Raw genomic sequence first — 22,256 nt, 5'->3', positions numbered from 1 at the left:
CCAGTCTGATTTCAAGGGTGTTCGCTTGCTGACCGGGACACGCCCCCTTCTTCATATTTGGGTGAAATTGGGCGATCTTGCCACATCCATCGGCAGTTTTGTCATCTTTGGCTGGCAGGTTATGAAATGTTTCGCAACTCCTGCGCGTAATTTCCTGTTTTACTTTTTTCACTTACGCACTTACTATATTATATGCGGCTCCTTCATCTGGGGCTCGGTGGGTCTCTCGGCCGATCGGTATTAATTATTATGGTCTCGTTTTTTTCGCCTTACGGATTTTTGCAGCTTTTATTTTGTGCCCGGCGAACCTGTTGCAATGCGTTCCACAAGCCGAGAAATGCGCCTGGGTGTGGGGAGATAAATAGTTATGGGGCTCTGGGTTGGATTAGGTTGGGCCTCGGAAAAACTGTATTTTACTTAATGGCAAAACCATCTTTAACCCATGACCAGCCCAGGTGCCCAAGCCCCACACACACCAGCCCTTATTCGTTCGCCTATTAAGACCATTTAGCTTTCATTAAGTCCAATTTCGGGCCCACATTGCTCGGAATAATCAGCAAATTAACTAAATTCCTAGTGGGCGCCTCCACCCCCGAATAATCCAAATTCCGAAGTTGTGACAACGAGAAATGTCGAAGCGATTTCAAGAGCAGTGCAAGAATCTTGGGAACATATCCAAAACATTCCGACCGGGTGCAACCTGTCGGATCCGGCGGGTCTTACAGATAATTTCAAACATGTTCGAGGCGAACCTCATGATGAGGTTGCATGGAATCCATGAGATACAATCCACAAGCTGCTTCGTAGCCACAACCTGCGGAATTTCAGTTCAGTTCGCGCTCAACTCACAGACACGATGGTCGTGAAACCGTTAACGAAATAAAAACACATAAATAATATACAAATTTCAAATAATAACACACTAAAATATGCACTAAACACAGTACTGTAGCTAAACCAACGAACTGTAAATAATTGTGTAAATAAACAAGACAAGAAACCTCGGAATACCAAAAGACCGCTCAAGTTCCCATGCATTGAGCTGGCCAATCGGTTTGAAAATAATTGTTTGATCGATTTTGTGTGTGAACACCTTGTGAAGGCATTTGCGAACCGATTGCCATAGCAAGCAAAGTGTGTTAAACAGGAAAACACCCTCGAAAGTTCAAATACAACCCCCTCGATCGGGTTAACCTTCCACAAGAAAACAGAGCCAAATACCCACCACTTCCCTTCAAGTTTGTGTTAACGTGCTGCTGACTAATTGCCTTTATATAGCCCGACTATATAAAACTGTGCAATAAGACACGGCCAACTCTTAAGTTTCGACGCCTCAGTTAAGCTGGAAGTTGCTTCGCTCGCAAGTGAAGTTCTAACTTTCGCAGCGAAAACGTTTTTCAATTAATTTTCATTGAGTGAAGGAGGCGAGAACGCCTTGTTTCGGTTCGGTTTCCAATTGAACACAGCCACCAACACCAGAGCCGTAAAAGTGAACTGCATTTCAAGTAGAGCAAAACAGTAACGACTTCATCATCGAATCGAGTCAGATGCTGCATAATTAGCATTCGCTTGTGTGGAGTGACGAAAAGCCAGCGGAAAATGTATCTCATACAGGTGAGGCCGAGCGGCACAATAGCTACAATAGATATCCCCCTAGTAATTAAGTGTTTGCTCTTACTTATCACATGCTGGCGGCAACTGCACTTGCAGCCTGAAAGAGATCTTCGTTTAAGCGTTTTTTAATTGTCCGCCAGCCGAGATTTCCCCACCGTTCTCCCCGCCTTTCGAAAACCGAGTGTGCGTGCCGCTCCAGCGTGTATAATTTGTTTAATTTGTGGCTAATTTATCTTTCCACTTGGCCGGGGGGTTCACTATGCTATGGGGGTTCACTGGAGCAGGTGGCTCATTGCTGAACTCTGAACTTGAAACGGTGTTACGATTTACAGCTGCTAGGTGATAGGGGCCTAAAACCCTATGAAGTAGCCCATAAAATATCTGTCATTATATTTCATTTTGTTAATCTCGTATTCACAAATTCCATTTGCATAAGAACCATTGAAAAACAGATTGATTGTTGAGTTATTTAAACCAAAATTTGTGCAAGCAAGATGTCTGAAAAGAAGTCAACTGAGAAGTCCGAAAGGCTCCTGACCATTCTGCATGCCATTTCGGAAATAGTGAATGCAGGACTGAACAAGGAGGCCATTGCAATCTGCGTCGAGATGATCGAGAGCGGGGTCAGTGCCAAGTCTCTAGTCAAGATTGTCAAGTCCATCAGGGAGGACATCGAGAACCCAGGTCTTGGTGAACTGCACTTGAAGTCATACAGCGAGAAGTCCGATGATTCGCCTCGCTCATCGGAGAAGTGTCCCCCAACACACAGGACTGTTTAAAAACTGATTCCTCTATCGGTTTTTGTTCTTGTTTATTTTGTTTAAATTAAAAGTTCAGCTTCCAGACTTTTTACTTGCATTGTTTTCGAGCTCAGTTTTTAGGGAGAAGAGGTCAACCGTTTTTGGCAGTCGGGGCAATTGCAAGTGTCCGCCTGAGAGTTCACCATTCGCAAGCGGCTGGTATTTCTGAACACGGTATAAGTTCCGGCCAAAATAATCAGTAACTGGATCACTTTGGCCTGATAGTAAGTCTGAAAAGAGCAGATTTCTGTAGGAAAGGAGCTACGATCAGTTAAAATACACTCGACTTGCCTGCCTTATGTAGATGGCCAGTGGAACATGCGCTCGATGCACGTGGTAATCCATTCCCCGGAAAAGCCAATATCCCGGCCACGCCCCCAAGCTGGCAAAGAGAAACGGGGCGGCCGTGCTGTAGGCACTCTCAAAAGGTTTCGAATGCACCATTAGGCGTATTTCCTCGCCAAGATTGTGCATTTTGGGTGCGTTGATCTTTTTCTTGGCTGTTTCCTCCTCCTTTCTGGTGCTGCCCTGGATCTTTTCCCTCAGAGTATTAAAATAGTTGCGTATGCCCATTTTCAGACGATTTTGAATTTATTTTTACCGAAAATAATGTTTAATGTGGGATGTTTGTGTGCAAATCCGAGAGAAGTATGCGCCAAGGCTTACTTGGGCAATGAGGAATCGCCAATATCAGTATCATCTGCTTTCGGTTCTTCCTGGTTCACCTTTTGCACTTGAATTGGCATGCCTGCGGAATGACCCATTGACACCGTACACAAGCCAGCGGCCAGGATGGCCAACTGCATTAGTTTGGCCTGCTGATAGGTCTAAAAAGAGAGTGCTAATGGGAACCATATCAACATAGATCAAACCTCACCCTTTGTATGTAGATTGCGATCCTTTCCGTTTTGCGTTGGGCGTGCCAATTGTAGCCGCGCCAAAACCAAAAAGCTGGCCAGGACAAGAAGCTGACCTCCAAATAGGGCAGCATCTCCAAGAGCTTCTTGGACATTCCCCTGGGAGCATTGCGGTCCACAAAGTCGACGAACTCAAATTCGTAGTTGATCGACGGAGATTTTTGCTCCTGGAACTGCTGCAAACTTAAATCTGGGGTTGGCAGATCAGCCGAGGTTATGGGTTCAGTTTTGCCACGGGAAGAGTCGCTTCGCTTCTCGGGTTTCTCGTTCGAAGTTCCGATTGGATCGGGAGGGAATGGTTTCCCTGCCTCTGAGGTCTCTGAGCACTTGGGGCTCTGGAGAACCTCCTCGATTGTGGGGAAGGAGTTGTTGAACAGCTCCGAGATCTTCTGGCGCAGCCTATCCATCCTGATAAGCCGGACTTTCGACCTTAAATTTTGAATATATTAAGAGTGCTGAAATGGAGAGGAAAAGCTTGCTAGGTGTCGTTCGAAAGGTTCAAAGACTTGTGGCCGTTGCATAAATAACCACTTGGATCCAGCTCTTTGTCGTTCATGCGGGCTAACATTTGTTCAAGCCTAATTTACCTTGTTTAATTTTTCTATTTTCTATTTTTATTTGGGGGCCCACAGAAGCCGCGGAACAAGCTCCATTACTGTCGAGCTGCGGGTGTCCGAGACCGGGGTTCTATGGCATATAGCATATAGCATATAGCCAATAGTGTGGTGCCGAAGTGGGTCAGTTGGCGCAGCGGTTCATGCAATTATAAAGCGCATATCTACAGGTTGCACACTCCGGTGTATACCTTCTACTCAGACCGCGTCTCCGACTCCGACTTCGACTTCCAAGTGGACTGGGGTCCATTGTGTGGCGGTAGCTAACTGCTAACTGCTAACGGCTTGCACAGCAGGTGTCTCCTCGGCCGCAGTTCATTGTGTTTCGCTCTGGGTTCTTTGTGTTTTGTGTTTTTCGGCCGAAAATGCGGCTTACCTTCGACGAAAATGCTTGTGTGCCAGCTTCCTGCCACTATCTCGATTCAGTAAACTAGTTTTCCTCTCTCGGCGGAGAACGAACGCCTAATGATCAGTGCATTCGATCAAGAGAATTACGAAAATACCGAAAGAAATGCCATTTAACGGTGGATGGATAGTGGGGCTTATTCCCGAATATCTCCACAGATTCCGGGGACAAAGACGCGCCTAATGAAGTGAAAATCGTAGGTTCTTTTGAAGAACGCTTGATTGGCGGATTGCGTTGAGAGATTCTTTGGTTTCCATTTGCTTCAAAGCCCGATGGTTCATCAATCATGTGGAAAGTTGACATCTAACACTCTGACCGTACGATGCTTCTGCAGATGAATGCAGAAGACTTGGAATTGATCCACTTGCCCACTTATTTAGCTGAGCGTATCAGAATTACCATTTTGAAGCCATTACGCCTCCCCTTTTCCACTTTTCCAGCATCTTCGGGCCAATCTACTCAAGCGTTCAGCTCGTACGGGGCTTTCATTCAAGACGTCATAAACCACAAATTGCATTTGTAAGACTTCTCGCACAGATCGATTCTCAAACTCTCCACCTCAACAGCTCAACTGCTCAACAGCTCAGCATTCTACCTTTCTCATTTCTCGGGAACAGCCTACACACAATCAGCCTTCGACTGCTTGAAGTCGGCTCAATTAACCCAATTTCAATTGGGAAAATGATTTGCAAAAACCCAAATAAATCGCTTTGAAAGTCTTCGGCCCGTTGTCAAAACACTCGGGCATAAATCAAATCACCCCGCCATGAAATTTCTTTTGGCCAAAACGCCAACTCGCTTTTGGGCCCACCTGCAATTAGTCTGCTCAGGTGGGTGTCTGTCCTTTTATTTCTGTGTTTCTGCTGCCTGGATCGTGTGAAATTGCAGCTTTAACCGCGGTCAATGTTAATACACCTTTCGGCAGAAAGCAATTTCTGTCGACTGGCAAGTTGTATAACCAATTGATGGCGGTAAATGTCTGGATTTTGTGTGAAAGGTCTGCCCGTGAAGCAAGTGACGACACTTCAGGTGTCAAGTGCACCGAATTCGTTGGAGATTGGTTACCAAAATCGGTTTAATTTTGTTACCCGAACGAACGTTGCTTAATTATTTGTAACTGCTTTGTAATTGTTATGTACTGAAGATCTTTTTGGTCAAAGTATAAGTTGATAGACCAATTATTAAAAGAGAGGTTCCATTCACTCATTAAGTTTTGGCTCTGATTTTGGTCTGGGCGACTTCGGAAAGCCAATAGTTTAAGGGCAAAGATCACGAGACCTTTAGACTTTTAACAATGCATAAGGTTCTTTTGAGTTTCCATATTTAAAAGCTTTTAAGCGCGGCCATCTAAGAACTTTCCGTTCGCCTTGGGTTTCCATCAAGCGCTAATCTCGATCTTTTAGCTGCATTCCGCTTATCCACTTTGAGCTACCGGCCTTGTCAGAGGAGCAATGTATCTTCAGTCTTTTGGACCTGCCTGCAACGGCAAAAGCCAATCCCCAATAGCGTGCCTCATCACTCTTATTCTCGGCATTATTACGAACTGCCGCATCACTCCCCGCCAATCTCGACTAACCCATCTTCGACGGGGACGACGGGGGACCCGCATACCGAAAAGCCGAGCGTATTACTCAATTTTCGATGCTCAGATTTCGGACAGACAGCGAAAAAGCAAAACACAAAGGGCAAAACGAAGATGCCACACCAAACTAAGTATATAAACACAAACAATGCCGGCAGTTGACACTTTGACAAATGATATTGTGGCTGGCTCGATAAGAACTCGCAACAGAGGGCCCCATACATCAGAAATGCGACATAATTTTTAGAAGATTCTTTTTGTTTTTATTGAAAAAAAGTTCCTAAGTGAATGTGATGCTTGGGCTATCGCTAAAACCCTGGTTGCCGTTACACTGGGTCAACAACTTGGGAAAAACGAGACGAGACGGGATCTAAGTTGATATTGATACGGATTTGCTCTAGATTTACACATGAACGAGTCGCAGTCGGTGATCCTCAAATGTCGTCTGTGGTTTTGAATTCAAATTGGGTTGGGCTCGGTTCGGTTCAGTTCGGTTTGGTGCGTAATAAGACTCTTATTATGGGAGTCACTGGCCATTTGATCTTGGCCAGTTCGAATCCCTGGCTCGGCTCAGCCATGAGGAATTTGGTTTACGATTTGGGCGAGGCTTCATCCTCTTTGGTATTCCTTTGCTTCGAGGCGGGGACCACATAATTCCGCATTCCCTGACATGAAATATGTATCAATTTAATTACCCGAAAGTCCTGAACACGCAATTAAAGTTCGGGGAACCCTTTCCGAACCATCCCTAAAATGCCAGTGTACCTTTTTCGAGGAGAATCATGTTTATGAGGTTGCAACAAACAATAAGACGACACACCTACAACTACCTGAAACTAGATACAGGATTCTGTGATTCCTTGAAACGGCAGGCCAAAGAATTGGGAAGAATAAATACTGTCGGCTTTTGATTCCCTGTACGATTCCTACCTGTTTCTTTCTTCTAGATTTTCCGTGGATGATTTATCTTTGACAGACTTATTTCATGCCCTATCAATTGGGAAAAGAGGGGAACCTTTTGATTTGAATATTTTACGGGGCTCAAGTTCATTGCCTTCGGGGCGTGGCTCTAAATGCAATCAAACCCATTTGTTAAGGTGTTTTTTGGAGGCGTAAGAGTTTCTTTCGAGGGACCCCAAATTTTGAATGCGTTTCAGTTAATCAAACGTAGCGAATCGGGCGTTTATACTTCCCACCTAGAATGGTTTCCAAAGCGGAACTCACGCTCCAATGTTATTTGATAGTCCCACGAGGAAAACTTGTTTTATTTTATTTTTCCCTCGATAAACTTGGCATGACTGAGGCCGCGAGTCGAGGCGAGCATTACATTCATTGTTGAGCCTTTATCGAGTATCTATATTTAATTTAATCGATGCAAATGCTCGAGAGTCATGAACACGCTACCCGATGACCTTCAAATGTCTGCAGAGAAATGCGTTAAAAAGCTTATCATAATGACCATAATTAAGTGCGATTGAACCACTATATCTTTTTTTGTATTGTTGTATTGTCTTTTTGTGTATTATTAAGCGAAATTATTGGCTTCCTACTTAATTGCCGCACGTGTTTCGGCTGGAAAATAAAAGAAATCACTAAAAGCGCGTTTCATATGCTGATGTTGAAGTTGATGTTGATGTCCATGTCCATGTACCATGACACATGTCTGGTGGAGATCGGGCAGGGGGAGGGGGCAATCCCCTGTGTCTGACATTGATGAAATGGGCTTTTATGGCCGTGTTTTTGGTGATGGAGAGTTGTGTAATTGTTGTCTCACGTTGAATGGCATGTCGAATATAGTTTTGATTTGTTTTCTTTGTTGGTTACATTCAAGCGGATGAAAGGGAGTAGTTTTACTCCTTAAAACTTTGCAGGCAAATGGAGTCCTCACCAAGAAATAATTATTTTCTGATCTGCATTGCAATTGCTACTATATATATCTTGAGCTCTTTTCATTCGTTTTATTATTTCAACTTGCCGTGCGCACGTCGCTTGAGTAAATGAAATATGTTACGTGATCGTCGCGGTCGACAACTAAGTCTTTGGCATTAAGTGGAAAAATAGTCTCGTAAAAGTAGGTGGAAAAATAATGGAAAATTACTAGAAAAACATTTGTGTGGTCCAGTGATGCAATAAAGCAGAGAAAGAAAATCAGATTAATATCTCTATATGGGACATGATCCAGAAACCAAACTGAGTTTAGATTCGTTTCTGTACAAAATGTATACATAATGTATTATTAAATGCTGAATGGTCGAGTTTCCGCTCAATTGTTTTTTCGGTATTATGAAACCATGTTTATGCGCTATTTGCTGCTACTGCACTTTTCTGTGGCCCGCCACAAACATTTTGTTTTGATAAATACAAATTCGCTTCGAAATCCGATAGAAAATTATAATTTCCAGATGGAGCAATCGATTCGTACAATTACATAAAGAAAATAGTTTTCCAATTTTGTTTCTGTTACTCTCTTTCGACTTTTTCTGTTTGCTTGTTGTTTCAAGTAATTCCGAAATCCAATTAAGTTCAATAACAATTAAGTGGGAAAGAGAAGACAAAACAAACAAAATCAGATAGTTGCTTTTTAATTACTCGGTTTAGCCCTTAGTTTATTGCTCTTTATCGTGGTCCCCTTTGGCCGTTTGGTAGTTTGCTCATTTAATTGAAGCCCCTAAAGGGCAAGTTCGATGATATGTGTACTGGTATCTTTAGTGCCGTCTTTTATTCGATGATGTCGGCTACTTTTTATTGTCGGACGAACGCAAACACAAATCGATGACACCTTTGGAAGTGGGGGCTTTAAATAGGTTTAAGCCCGGTCGAAAAACAATCGATAGTGCGTAAGTGCCGAGTTTCTGTGTTGACCGCTGTCTTTCATAAAGAAGAATGTCAAGAGGCCACAATAATTGCAACTAATCCGCAATGAAGGCTCGAACCTTGGGCCACAAAATCTAGACCACCTGTCAGATGGCAGGCATGTTGGCCGGGTATCCGAGTATCCGAGTACTGTATGTTCACAGTTTGTTTGGCAGGCATTGACTGTGAAGATTGAAAAGTTTACCATATAATTTGTGGCCAAACCGAACCGTAATCATCCGTCGTCCGTTCGCCTGTACACTTTGTTGTTAGCCGGAAATGTAAAATGCCCGCTTCCGGCTATTTCTCCCCGCTCAAAGGATGTTAGAGCTGCTCTCGCGATACGTTAAATTAATTTTAGTGCTGCTGCTCTAGCATGCAAATTGTCGGCTTCCTTTTTGCCAGTCTCTCGTCTAGCCAAAGTCTAAAAACATCGGCCAAACTTGGCCTTGCCCTCGGGCCTCGTAAATAACAAGAACCAACTATTTGATTTGATTTGGTGCACATAAAAAATTCAGGTTCCCGCTGATTCTGATTCAACAGTGATTCATTAGCGAAAGATTCCGATTTTTCATTCGAAAATCTCCCAGGAATGAGCAGGTGTACATATATACGAAGATTTTGCCGGCATTAACTAAATATATTCTTATGTGGTCTTTGCGCATATATTTCAAAATTTTGCACATCTCGAAATCTGCCAAAGAAATTTTCTTTCGCTTTTAACCAAGCTGTCTGTCAGGGAAGAAAAACTGAAAATAAAACACAGAAATCAACTCTAAGTAAAAATAGAGGACAAATAAACTACGGATGCTGAAATATGGGGTCCAATCAAGTGCTGAAAAAATAAGTTGGGGAAGTAAAAGTGACCAGTCACTATTTCGGTACCAAGTAAACAAATGGAAATAATACTCTGTAAAACTATTTAGTACATGTTTATTTCAAGATTTCTATATACGAGGACATTAAACTTGATTTTACTCATAGTTTACTGCACCAATTACTGCACCGAGTATATATTTAATGTGCCTCTAACACACCTCAGAAAACAAACTCGAAGATACCCAATCAAATACGCTTCAACATCTCGTTTGGCTGCCGCTCAAATTTTGTGTGTACGCAATATAAACAAAATGATTATGTGAATCTTTTTTTGGGCCATGGCGAAAACCGTTTTGAGTATTTTCAACCCAAGAAATATTACGGAAATATCTGGACAGCCCAAGAAGATGCACGTTTCTTTCGTGTAGTTAATTTTGTACAACCGTACAGTGTACAATATTTCATACAAGTGCCTTGGGCAATCCGTAATTAATTCCGGCATACGCCCGTTTGGCATTGAAGTTGGAGGGGAACCCCTTTCCCCTCCTTCCCCCTTTTCAGATGGCTGGGTCAAGGTCTTCTGACTGAAAGTAAAGTATTCGAGACGTGTTAATGGCTTGTTAATCTCACAGCGCAGCACAAAAAACAAGTTGAACCGCGTAAAACGACTTGAAAGCGTGCAAAAAATGCATTTTCTGCCTCGTGTTACAGTAAAATGTTCCGCTGTGTGAACTGTAACAAAGATCGCGCTGTGTTTATTTTAAAATCTTTCCCAGCCTTTGATGGAGTTTCCCTGCAAGCCCTGAATGATCATAAAAGTTATACGACTTCATTCACAGCCCACGCAAAACTAAACAAACTTTTGAAATGACTTTCCACAGACTTTGTTCTGTGACTAAACGCATAAGGAAATCGTCTTTGCTCCGACAGATGCTAAGAATTCTTTAAACAAATACACGAATCTGTCAAGGTGTTAATTGTACAACCAACTGAGGCAGAACATCAATTTACGTTGATGCCAGTCAAGTCTAATAAGTTGATAACTTAAGCAATTCATTCTAGAAAACAGTTGATATAAAATGTGGCTTGCTTTCCAAATCAATTAAAATTGTAATAGGACTGATTAAGCTAGTATAACTATTTAAATGGGTTCCGAATTTTAAAACAATATCACACCGATGGGTATTAGCATACCTGTATATATCTCAAAGTACTCTGATTTTCATAACTTTTGTTTATTCATTCATAACTACGAATCTTCGCTTCGAGCGTCGATTGAGCCATCATCAGTGAACCTGTTGCTTCGATTAACATTTCATTCATCCGAGATATAACCCGAAATCCCACGACTCCATATCGAATAACATAAGCTTACGCAAAGACCTTCAACAGTTTCGCGTAATTATGCAAATGTTGTGTTTGTGAGTCCCTATCGAATCAGACCCAACTAAACGCTACAAATTAGCCGGCTCTCCAACTCAATCTCAGATCCCCCGTCCAAAAAAGGGGCCTTATAATCTGGCAAACAATTTTCATAAATCTAAATTCAAACTTACCACCTGCTTGTTAGTCTGCGCGTTGCCCAACGCACATTTCGGAGCAATTAAAAATCGATTTACATGTGTGTGGATCAAATGCTGATTTCTTCGGCTCACACTCGGATTTGGGTGAAAATTAATGACTTCCAGTGAAAGTCGGTTTTGTGTAACAGAGCGCCAGAAAGGTGAAGTGTAAACCAATAGGTAGATCGGGAGCCCAGGGGCCCACTGCCCAAGATCTCCACGGCAAACGCGTCTTTTCTGAGAAAAGTTCAACGCCCCGCCATTTGAAAACGAAAACGAAAGCGACGAGTTTCTGTTTGTTGTCTTATTATTGTATGTTATGTGTTTTTTCGTTTAAATATGCAAAATATTTCTCATGCGTCGGCCTCGCAGAATTTTTATTTTCTTATGAAATTACAGCCACCGCAAAATGGCAGCGGAGCTAAAATCACTTTTATGCCTGCGGCTGCTTTCAAAAATTGTTTTTCGCTTTCATGGTCTGCTAAAGTTGGGCGTTGAGGGGCGAAAATTTCAAACAGTTTCGCTGAATTTGTGGAGTGAAGAAATTTCTTAAAATCATGTTTTGGTGAGCGGTGTAATAAGAAAATTGATTGGGAGGGAATTATAAAAATGGTGCATCAATTGAATAAAAATTAAGGAGTACGAAAGCATGAAGGGTCAACTCAACCATGTAATCCCCATGAAACATTAAGAGTTATCACACATATATTTCTCTAGCGAGAACGGGGAGGAGCTTTTGAGTAACTCCATCCATCCGCCTAACAAATTCTCACATTTTTCGGCTTGCCGACTTGAAAAATGAACAAAATATGCATAATTAGAAATGCCAGCTGAAAAGCTGAAAGGCGTTGTTTGCCGAGCGTACTTCCTGGTTCAATATGATACCCCAAAGATACTCCCTTCTGGGATCCACTCACGCAAGGCGCACTCGAAACAATGGGAATATGGCAACATCAACAATATCACGCACCAGTCATTATCCCAGTCGGGATAAACAAACATACATAGTTGCAGGGAAGAAATGCAACACGTGCTGCGCATAAATAATAACACTAAAACCTAAAACCGGGGAGAACCCGGGGTCTGACCAAAGTTTTTCCAGCTGAGTTCAGTTCTAGTGGCGAGCGGTGCCGTGTTATTGACCCCGCTTTCGAGCGGAGAAATTAGTATAGATTATGCATGCTCGAAAGCCGCAGCGCCGAGAGACAGAGACATTCGTTTGTTCGGGGCCATCCCGAATGGATTAGAAGTGGTGCCAAGTGGAGCCCAACCACTTGTTTCTGTCAGCCTTCAGCCAAGCAGCCAAACTTCAGCTCCGCGCAGAATTTCTTAATTTCAGAGGGGCTCGCACATTGCGGCTTTTTGCATAATGTGTGTGATAAGCTTGGCGGATTTTCTGCTCTGACACAGATACTTCAGCTTCTTTTGATGCGCGGAGATACCACACTTTCACAAGCGGATGTGGCAGATACTTAAAACGGTATTCAAACAGCACGGGCTGGTTTATAAATACTCTCAGCAAATCAGCAAATCCCTTGATATGCACAGCATTTGCAGCGATATATGGTAGTATATCTGGACCGCTTTGAAGTCAGTCCCCCACCGAGGAAACATCAAATCAAAGTCATTAAACATGTAATTAAAATTCGTGTTTCAGTTCATTAACTTCTCGTTGCACAGCTGCCAAAAGCGAATCAGCGAAACGAATCGAATAAAATTTATACTTGGTAAGCGAACAAGTCAAGGTTATCTGAGTTTACTCAGGTAGTTCTGTACTCCCTGTTCGCGAGGACTGTGACCCATATTGCCCCGCTCCCCTGGCTTCCGATCTTCCCTGGGTGTATATATAGCAAAAGTGCGACTATAATTAGATGGAACTCGCTTCACCCACTTTCTGGTGCACTTTAGTTTCGCCGCTTTCTAGATCTTCCGCATAGCTCTTGGTATTTGTTCGATCTTCCAAGCTGTCTGAAATGTTTTCCTACCTTTGGGCTAGAGATAATTGCATTGGCCACCGTCTATATTCTGGCCGAGTGAATCACTGGGATATATTTATGTGACACAAGTGGAACATCTTCGATCAGCATTATAGAGCGGCTATTTTCGTGGGACATTCATAACCCGAAGTTGGCCACATTTTCCCTATTCCTTTCCGAAATGAATGGGCTTGTTAATCGGGTGACACAACCGTACACAAAAGTGACATACACTTAAATAAAAACTCTTACTAAGTGTGAGGCGTAGGAGAAGCAAAACAAAAAATAATTATATATAATATCTGTACCGTATATTTATAAAGTTTTGCTTTTATTTTATGTTGCGAGTACAGAGAAACAGAATTGTTTCTGAGTGCATAGTATTTTTCCGCTCCAGCTTTCGGAGGATGAAGGCCTGAACCGCCTTCACCTGAAGACTTTTTTCCTGCCTCAGTCCACTTAATTGAATTGTGTATTTTCGGCCTTAATTAAAAGGCCTAGAGGCGGGGTAAGAGTTCATTGACTGGCCGACACGTAATACACTTTTAATGATCGTGTTTGGGGAACCTAGAAATCAATTTGGTTTCCATTTGCTGTTTACTTAATTGGAACTCTGCCTAAGGCCTAGGGACTAACTAAAGGGATTTCCTACGGAGCACCTCCTCCTTTCCGATCATGTAAAGTGCGCTCTTGGGAACTATTCGCCCCATTCTCCCCGTTCTCTTAAGTTCTTTGAACGCTCTTGCGCCCATTGGGGAGCTTCTTGGTGGAGCTTTTCGGTCGCCTTCGAATCGATCTTCACGGAAAGTTTTTCCTTAGCCGTAATCAGTCTAGAAAGCGCGCGTGCTCGTGACGGATCGAATCGGAATCGGAACGGATAGTACCTCCTCTATATAGAACTCGTTCAACTCGATCTACATCGCGCGAATTTTGGTTTTCCTCCCAGTTTGTACTTTCGATGCCCGTTTTATTTATAAGTTCTCAAATATTTCTCGTTTTGCCCGTCTTTTCGGGGATTTGCCATTTGAGTCGGGGAATCTCGTTCGGTTTCGCAGCTGGAGTTGCGTGTGCTTATTTATAGTCTCCCCAGAGATACAATCGCACGTTTGATGTGTGTGCCTATTGTTGTTGGTTGTTTGGTCGGCTCCGCCATTGCGTATGAGTGATTTGTGCTGGCCATCCTACTCGGCCATATATGAGTATTTTTTTACTGGCACATTGCCCGACATTACGCAGCTGTTTAGGAGACCGTAAATTCCCTAGTAAAAATTCTCATGTAATTTACATAAATATAGTCTATATCAGCAACTATAATGAGTCTCTAACGCCGATTGTGAATCACGCCGAGGCACACAAAAAGTTCTTTGGGAAAGTCTTGCATAAATTTCCATCCGTAAATCAAAGATGACAAGTGAGGGAATGGTGACCACAACATGGGACATGTGTTCTGGGAAGTTTTTGAAATTCGGTCGAAAAAGTTCTTAAAATTTTTACGAGACTTTGAATTGTTATGGAAAACGTATGGGTGATCTTGAAAGACTGGATATCTATAGATGTGATCGATCCATTTCAAGACTTAAGCGATTATGATAAAAATCCGAATTTTAATATCTCGTTGTTTTCGGATAAATTGCGTTACCCAATAAGTATATTCTGAAAAATATAATGCTCAATGATAATTTGCAGTCGACTATTTCTTCTTTTTTTCTGAAAGTTTTTATGCAATTTTAAATGGCTTATTGAATAGTCTATTTTTATTAAATTTTAAAAGATTTTTCAATGTTCCATGACTTCCAGATGGAGTGGATTGTAATAGTGCTAATAAGCCAATGTTTTCCATGACAACTCGAAGTGATCCTCTTAGTTGCTTACAGATGCAAACCATATCGAATGTCATTCGACACGAGCATAATCCCTTTATGCTTATGCTTCCCAAAACTTTTGTTTACCACTTAAAAAAGGGAAGCAAGTGTAACCCTTTGGGATCTCTCCTCATCAAGATCTTTTGCCGTCATCCTCAGCTATTCTGAATGGCGTCAGCAACGGAAATGATGCGTCCAGATCCCACACACCGCCTGGTGCCCCGAAATCAGCCCAATTGCCGAGCTTTCGGTATAAACAAATATTATATATGCCCGCCCATCGAATTTCACACGCAATTTGGTTTATTTTCGTTTAATATCTTCCAAAAAAGCAACAAATGGAAACCGGAATGGAAATTGTGCAGAGAGGGCTGTAAAACGAATTAAATTAATTCGATTCAGCATTTGTTTGCGGGGCCTTTCAATTGGCAAATGGGAATTGCAGATAAGATTAAATAGTTTTCCTGGGTATATGAGTAAAAGGCTTTGATGGATCATGACTACATTTGCCCAATTGTTTCCAAGAACTTAACAATACACTATGCATTATGTATGAGCACACTGATAAGATATACTGGATTAAGTACTCTGCTAAATGTCTAATTTGTAACGATAATGAGCAGCTTCCGCTCTGCAATCACAAAAAAAAGTACAACAAGTACCGCGTGGGAGCTTTATGCTAATTTTATTTTGCGAAAAAGCAACAGAATGAGAGACTTGTCAGGTAGGCAGAGATTTCTGCTAAGATGACTCTTACACTAAGAAGAAAAAAGTTAGTTTCTGACCGAACAGTAAGACAACAGTAAGACCAACGACCCTGAGTGAGATGGAGTTATAGTTTTAGTTGTCATGTAAATGTGACGTGAGGTCGTCAAAAGGCCGAAACCTTTTAGTTACCCGCGAAGATCGTAAAATGCTGACGGAGTTTGCTTATCTGCGGGGTCTTTGGGCCAAGTTAACGCGAGTTGGCACTTGGCAATCTTATCAGGCTCGCGGTTCCGCGACTCTCGGCAAATAAAACATGAATTTATCTCGATGCGATTGCGATTGAGCAAAACAAACTAAACGCTCCCTATGTTTCTCCGTTTATTTACAGACTGTTCAGACCACTTGGCGGCCACAACTGCCGCTGCCCAGGGAGCTCCAACTGACCAATGACCGGAACAGCGCCGAAGACCACGACTCGAAGGTGATCACGAGCACCACGACCACAGCGGACATCCACCACCACCCGAACCACAGTTACAACCACAACCAGGAAGAGGAGGAGGAGGAGGGGGACATGGACCGGCTGAGGGGGAACCACAGCATCGGGGGATCCTCGCAGCAGCTCTCCGGCAAGCAGAAGTGGTCCTTCGGCAGGCTCTTCCGCAAGAAGAAGGAGGCGGAGAGCGCCTCCTCCAGCGAGGAGGACCGCAAGGCGGGCTTCGTTCCCGCCCAGCGCCAGTCGGCCGGAGGAAAGCCGAAGGGAAAGGCATCCGGAAAGGGATCCCGCGGAAGCAGCAAGTTCGACCACATCGTGGTGAGCCCCAGGGGCCAGGAGCAGGCGCCCCCACATCCTCCCCAGCCGCAGGTGGACAACGAGTTCTTCCTGCCCGTGGAGGCCATCCCGCCGGAGCCGTACTACCAGAACCAGCCGGGCCTCTACCAGCGCTCCAGCAACTCGCTGGACCGGCGGATGCTCCTGCAGCAGGGATTCCAGGGGAACGGCTTCCAGCAGCCGCACAAGTCCCGCTCCGCGCAGCGCGGTCCCAAGCCCCCGGGCGCCCACTCCAGCGAGGAGGAGCTCATATCGCTCAACTCCTCAACCTTCTCCAAGTACCGCAGCGACGAGAGCATCCACCTGGGCTCCTCCTCCGCCGCCGCCGGCCAGAGTCGTCGCAGTCGGGCGGCGCGCAACGAGCGGTACTACAAGCGGCTCTCCCGCGACGGCGAACCGAGTCATGGAGGACCGCCAGTGCTCACCCAGCAGCAGCAGCATAATCATCAGCAGCAGAGGTACAAGACGCAGCCCCTGCCGCTGTCCATCTACCAACCCACGAACTCCTCGGGAGGCTACGTCCAGTGGCAGCCGCAGCCGCAGAAGAGTCTGCAGAATGCGATGCAGTCGGACGGAAAGCGGAGCATCAGCTACGACAGCCACATCCACCTGCAGAACCTCAGCGGGCGGATGCAGAGCAAGCCGCTGCCGCCGCCCCCGCCGCCCAGGGATCCGCTGCGGAGGGTGCAAGTCAGCCAGGGTGGCCAGCAGATGGGCTCCAGTTCGGGGGACCTGCGGCCCGTGTCCTACGCCTTCGACCACAACAGCCGCTGCGCCTCGGACGACCGCATCTGGCAGCCGCCTCACTACCAGTCGGTGCACTCGCTCAACTCCCAGCCCAGCTCCTCCATAGTGAGTGCTCCGGTGAGCCAGCAGCAGCCGCACCACCGCAGGTTCATCACCAGGTCCGAGAGGAACGCCAATCCCGGCAAGCAGTCCCTGCCCAACGGCATCGACTTCCACTACGTGGCGGATGCCACGCCGCGCTCCCGCAAGCCCATCCACCTGATGGATCCGAACCGGATGGACAGTGGAGCTCCTGCCTCCAGCGGAGTGCTGAGAACCTCTAAGAGCGGCCTGCCCAATCCGAGTCCCGCTCCACAGCAGCAGCCGCTGGCCAAGCCGCGCTCCTTCTCCAGCTCCCGGCTGAGCGAGCTGCGGACCTACCCCATGCCCATGTACTCCGAGGTGCAGAAGCCGAAGAGGAGCGCTCCTCCGTCGAATCCCTCGCCGAACCAGGAGAACGTGGTGTGCGGCAGTCTGCACATCAAGCCGACGCAGGAGCGCGGCAACCAGAACTACGTGGAGATCCGGCACAGGGACGTGCACAAGACCAACTCCATGCCGCACCACTACCAGAGCAGGCGCTCCGGCGAGGATCTGCCCAACAAGTACGAGGAGTACGTGGCCGAGAAGCGGGAGCAGCACCAGCAGGCGCCGCCTCCGGTTTACCCCGAGCGCAAGATGAGCGCCCCAGCGGTGGCTCCAGCTCCTGCTCTACCTCCTCCTCCCGTTTACTTCCCCCGCAAGAAGCCCGCCAACCTGGAGGAGGCCATCAACGAGCTGGAGGCCATCTACAAATCGCTGGGCCTCACCGAACCCACGGAACCGAAGCCGAATTCGGAGCCCAAGATGCGGGTGCCCACGCCCAGCGACTTCGAGAAGTTCGCCTTGGCGCACGCGGACGAGTACGAGGACGAGGACTCGCCCACCGGGGAGCCCGATCCCGTCAAGGACGACGTGGCCTTCCGGAACCTGCAGCTGGCCAACCTGCAGCACCGCTCCTCGGAGAAGCAGCCGCCGTTTGGCATCCCGGTGGGTCCCATCGTGCCCGCTCCGCAGTCGGACTACCTGCACGTGGAGCCAGTGCGCGTGAAGAAGAAGAGCGGCTCTCCGGACATCATCAAGGACGACTTGGCCGTGCGGGCGCTGAGGAAGGATCCGCCGGGACCGAAGTCCAGCTTCGTCTATCCCATGCAGAAGAAGCAGCGGGCCACGCGCACCCAGTCGGCCAACATCTACAACCTGATCCAGAGGGACGCGGCGAAGCCCTCCGGCGGAGACCTCAACAGCTACATGGAGCTGACCCGCAACCTCGAGAGAGCCGGCAGCATGTCCAACCTGCGGGGGGACGGGGATTCGAATGCCAGCGATGTGCCCGCCACGCTGGACCTGCTGCGCAAGCTGAAGGCGCAGGACGAGGAGCTGGACCAGGGCAGGAAGCACCACCCCATCCCCATCTCCATCCCGTTCAGGCACCCCAGCCAGGGAGGAGCGATCGCCCAGCTGCCCGAGCGGCTGTCCAAGGAGGAGCCACAAAAGGCGGCGCCAGTGCCCGCTCCCCGCAAAACCATCACTCCAGAGCCAATGATGGACGACGCCCTGAACAAGATCGCCCAGGAGGCGCAGGCCAGCAGCATCAAGCTGAGCCAGGAGCTGCACGAGCTGCGCCGGGAGGCGCTCATCACGGCGGCCAGGCCCAAGCTGAATGCCGAGCAGCAGAGGCTGGAGGACGAGCTGCAGCAGATCGAAGCTGTGTCCGAGGCGGCCAAGCGCTGCGGCCAGATGCTGCTGGAGACCCTGCCGGATGCGGGACAGGAGGACGGGCAGGAGGAGGAGCAGGAGAAGCCCCTCAGGAAGCTGCACAAGGAGGGCAAGCTGATCCGCGCCATCGACGAGGTCTCCGAGGCGGCCAATGCGGTCTGCGAGAAGATCCTGAAGGACATCGTGACCACGGAGCCGCCGGTGGTGGTGCACGAGGCGCTCCAGGTGACGCAGACCACCAAGACGAACGAGAAGGGCGAGCAGCTGGTGATGCCTGTGCTCATCAAGAAGCTGGACCCCATCCAGTCCGAGAAGATCGAGCACATCGCGCGCAGGTGCATGCGGCAGCTGAGCGAGCTGGCCAGCAACCCGGACTACGACAACCTGGCCAACTGCACTGGCCACATGAGCAGCAGCACCACCACCCAACCAGCCACCCAAGCAGCCACTCAACCAGCCACACAACCAGCGGGTGATGCCACTCTCGTTTGTCCCGTTGCAGAGAACCGCAACCGCAACGCGAAGACGCTCGAGGAGATCGACAAGATCATGCAGGAGTGCGAGCGGCAGGCCAAGAGCAGCAGCTCCACCAACACCACCACCGACGACCAGCGCACCACCGCCCCCAGCCTGACGAGTGGGAGCAGCGGCAGCGGGAGCTTCCCACCCAATGTGAGCACCACCGCCAGTTCGTTCAGCTCGAGCAGCGACTGCCTGGCGAAGTCGTCGAGTCCCTCGCGCGCCAGTCGCCCGCTCTCCTCGAGCATCACCTCCTTCAACCCGTACTCCTCGAGCGACTACATCAAGTCGCAGAGCAGCGACTGCCACGCACCCAGCACCGACCCGATCAAGACCTTTAGCACCACCTCCTACGAGGGGCAGTCCACCCCGCAGAGCACCACGATCAGCACCACCACGATTAGCACGAGCACGGGTCAGCAGCCCGTGCTCAGCAGCACCGCCGAGTCCAATCCGACCCATCCGGCCTCCTCGGGATCGCCGCCTCCGCTGCAGCTGACCCCCGTGGGCAACCGGAGGAGCAGGATCCGGGAGCAGCGGGGCGGCTCCTGCTCCTCCGCCTCCTCGCCGTCGCAGTACAACTCCAGCGAGGAGCTGGCCGCCATCTTCGGCATCGAGGAGCAGCCGAAGCACCGCCGCCGGCTGACGCATAACGCCACAGGTAACGGAGATCATCCCACCGCCACCGCCAAAGCCACTGAGGCCCCGAGTTCGCCTGATTCCGATTCCGAATCCGCCAAAGCCAAAGCCAACGCCAATGACACTGACAATGCAAATGCCAATGCCAATGCCACCACTACTAATCCCGCCCAGCTCGATCCGGCTAATAGCGCTACTAATCCCGTTGCGAATGCCCAAGTTGATGTTATTACTAGCACCTCCAGAACCCCAGAACCAGAACCAAGCTCAGCCACCCAACCTCCAACCTCTAACGATAGCGCTAGCACTTGCAGTAGCCATAGTTATAAGCTAGAGACGATTCCGGAGCAGGACCACGAGGAGCTAGTGGAGTCCACGCTGAAGCTGTCGCCGAACTTCAACAGGATCTACGCCAGCAAGATCCGCATCGTGATGGACCGCGACGAAGAGTCCGTGGGGAGTCTGCTCCCGGAGGGAGGAGCGAGTGCCGCGCTCACCCAGTTCGACTCCCTGAGCTCCCTGGAGGAGACCTCCTCGAATCCGGACTCGGGAAACGTGAGCCTCACCGACTATCCGCTGGCCAACTACGCGAACGCCTCGCTCGAACTGCAGACCATCTACAACAGTCGCTTCCAGGTCAGGGAGCACTACGTGTCCGAGGTTTCCATCAGTGCCTCGGAGTCCACGGACGAGGAGCAGACGGACACGGAGTGCTTAGGTGGTGGGGATCGATTGGGGGAAGAGGACTTCCCGCGTCTGCCCACAGAGGAAGAGCTAGAAGAGAGTCTGCGGGAGGAAGTAGAACTCAACGAAAGGGAGGGTGGTGAGGAAGTAGAGCCGACTACCGAAGAAGACAGTTTGGGGAAAGATGAAGAATTAGAAGTACTGAAACTTGACGAAACTGTTAGCTTAAGCGAGGAGGTATACAACCTAACCACTGAGACCCTGCAGAGATGCACCTTAGATCAATCAGGAGATGAAGTAGATGGCCTTAGCTTTGCCATAATCGAGGTTAACGATGGATTACTGAACGAATCTACGTTTGACGAACTGCATTTCAAACTAGACGAAACAGAACTAGACGATTCGGAAATTATTCATAGGATGCTTGAGGCTTCTTTCGATGAGTTAGATAAGCTGGAACTTGACGAACCAGAACTGGACGAAAGCGAACTTAACGAACGGCAGCTAAACGAAACTTCGTACAATGAGCTGGACAGCATAGATCTGGACGCCACCGAACTTAACGCCACGGGACTCAACGAAATTTCGTATGACCAACTGGAGGAGCTGGAACTCGACGAAAGCGACTCCGTTATGCCGTTCACCCGTCGCAAGAGCATCGTTTACGAGACGCCCCAGCTCAACCTGAGCATTTCCGAGCTGAAGGTGAACTACGAAACGGAGGTGGAGCAGGAAACGAAGTCGAGAGCACTCCAGGAAGCCATTGAATCGATTTGCAACGAGCAGGATGACTCTGAGGAAGGGAAGGGGAAGAGGGAGGCCAAATCAAAGGCGGATGGCGAGGAGGGCAATGTAACTGAGACTGAGACGCAGACACATCGTCGCAAAGGACTTCCGGGGAATCCCGCTAATGGCGATGATGAGCAGCCGAGCAGCAGCTGCAAGGCGCTCTCCGTTTTCGGCGAGGTGCGAACTGTGGCACCACTCGCACCACGGGAGGCGGCAGCTGCGGATGCGGCGGTCGGTGGTGCAGTTGCAACCCGAGGCGGTTGGACTACACTCGAGCACGTATTTGTCGCCTGCATCGTGGGCCTGATTACACCGAACGATTTGCTCACTTTGTGCCTGATCGTAATTGGTGTGATCATCATTATTGCAATTGCACTCACCTGAGTGCCCGTTTGCGGCCCAATTGTTGCTGTTGTTGCTGTTATGTTGTTTGTTGTAATTGCGGAGAAACTGGAAACAGAAAATTATGATTTTTTATGATTAGCCACCAAGTGCACTTAAATTTCCACTTACAGTAATTAGTCATATGAGGATCA

The 22,256-nt window shown here is 47.7% G+C and overlaps 4 protein-coding genes across 4 annotated transcripts in view; 2 read left to right on the top strand and 2 right to left on the bottom strand.

Annotated features, from left to right (window-relative positions):
* The first annotated feature begins 845 nt into the window (after positions 1 to 845).
* LOC108099003 overlaps positions 846 to 22,256 on the top strand; it is a 105,261-nt gene continuing 83,850 nt past the window's right edge. The window contains 2 exon segments of the mRNA XM_017202235.2: positions 846 to 1,614; positions 16,102 to 20,269. Of these exon segments, the coding sequence (XP_017057724.2) occupies positions 1,600 to 1,614; positions 16,102 to 20,269 (4,183 nt within the window). The 5' untranslated portion in view covers positions 846 to 1,599.
* LOC108099010 (mitotic-spindle organizing protein 1) lies at positions 2,007 to 2,466 on the top strand. The gene has a single exon (XM_017202244.2). The coding sequence runs from the start codon at positions 2,109 to 2,111 to the stop codon at positions 2,391 to 2,393; it is 285 nt and encodes a 94-aa protein (XP_017057733.1). The 5' UTR covers positions 2,007 to 2,108; the 3' UTR covers positions 2,394 to 2,466.
* Positions 2,407 to 2,987, bottom strand: LOC108099009. The gene is made up of 2 exons (XM_017202243.2): positions 2,706 to 2,987; positions 2,407 to 2,644 (listed from the first exon to the last, which is right to left on the bottom strand). The coding sequence occupies exons 1-2, from the start codon at positions 2,985 to 2,987 to the stop codon at positions 2,492 to 2,494; spliced, it is 435 nt and encodes a 144-aa protein (XP_017057732.1). The 3' UTR covers positions 2,407 to 2,491.
* Positions 2,981 to 3,829, bottom strand: LOC108099007. The gene is made up of 2 exons (XM_017202242.2): positions 3,292 to 3,829; positions 2,981 to 3,241 (listed from the first exon to the last, which is right to left on the bottom strand). The coding sequence occupies exons 1-2, from the start codon at positions 3,736 to 3,738 to the stop codon at positions 3,077 to 3,079; spliced, it is 612 nt and encodes a 203-aa protein (XP_017057731.1). The 5' UTR covers positions 3,739 to 3,829; the 3' UTR covers positions 2,981 to 3,076.

Source organism: Drosophila ficusphila, unplaced genomic scaffold (genome assembly GCF_018152265.1).
Source record: "Drosophila ficusphila isolate 14025-0441.05 unplaced genomic scaffold, ASM1815226v1 contig_288, whole genome shotgun sequence".
Classification (NCBI taxonomy): Eukaryota; Metazoa; Arthropoda; class Insecta; order Diptera; family Drosophilidae; genus Drosophila; species Drosophila ficusphila.
This window is presented reverse-complemented; position numbering and strand designations above follow the sequence as displayed.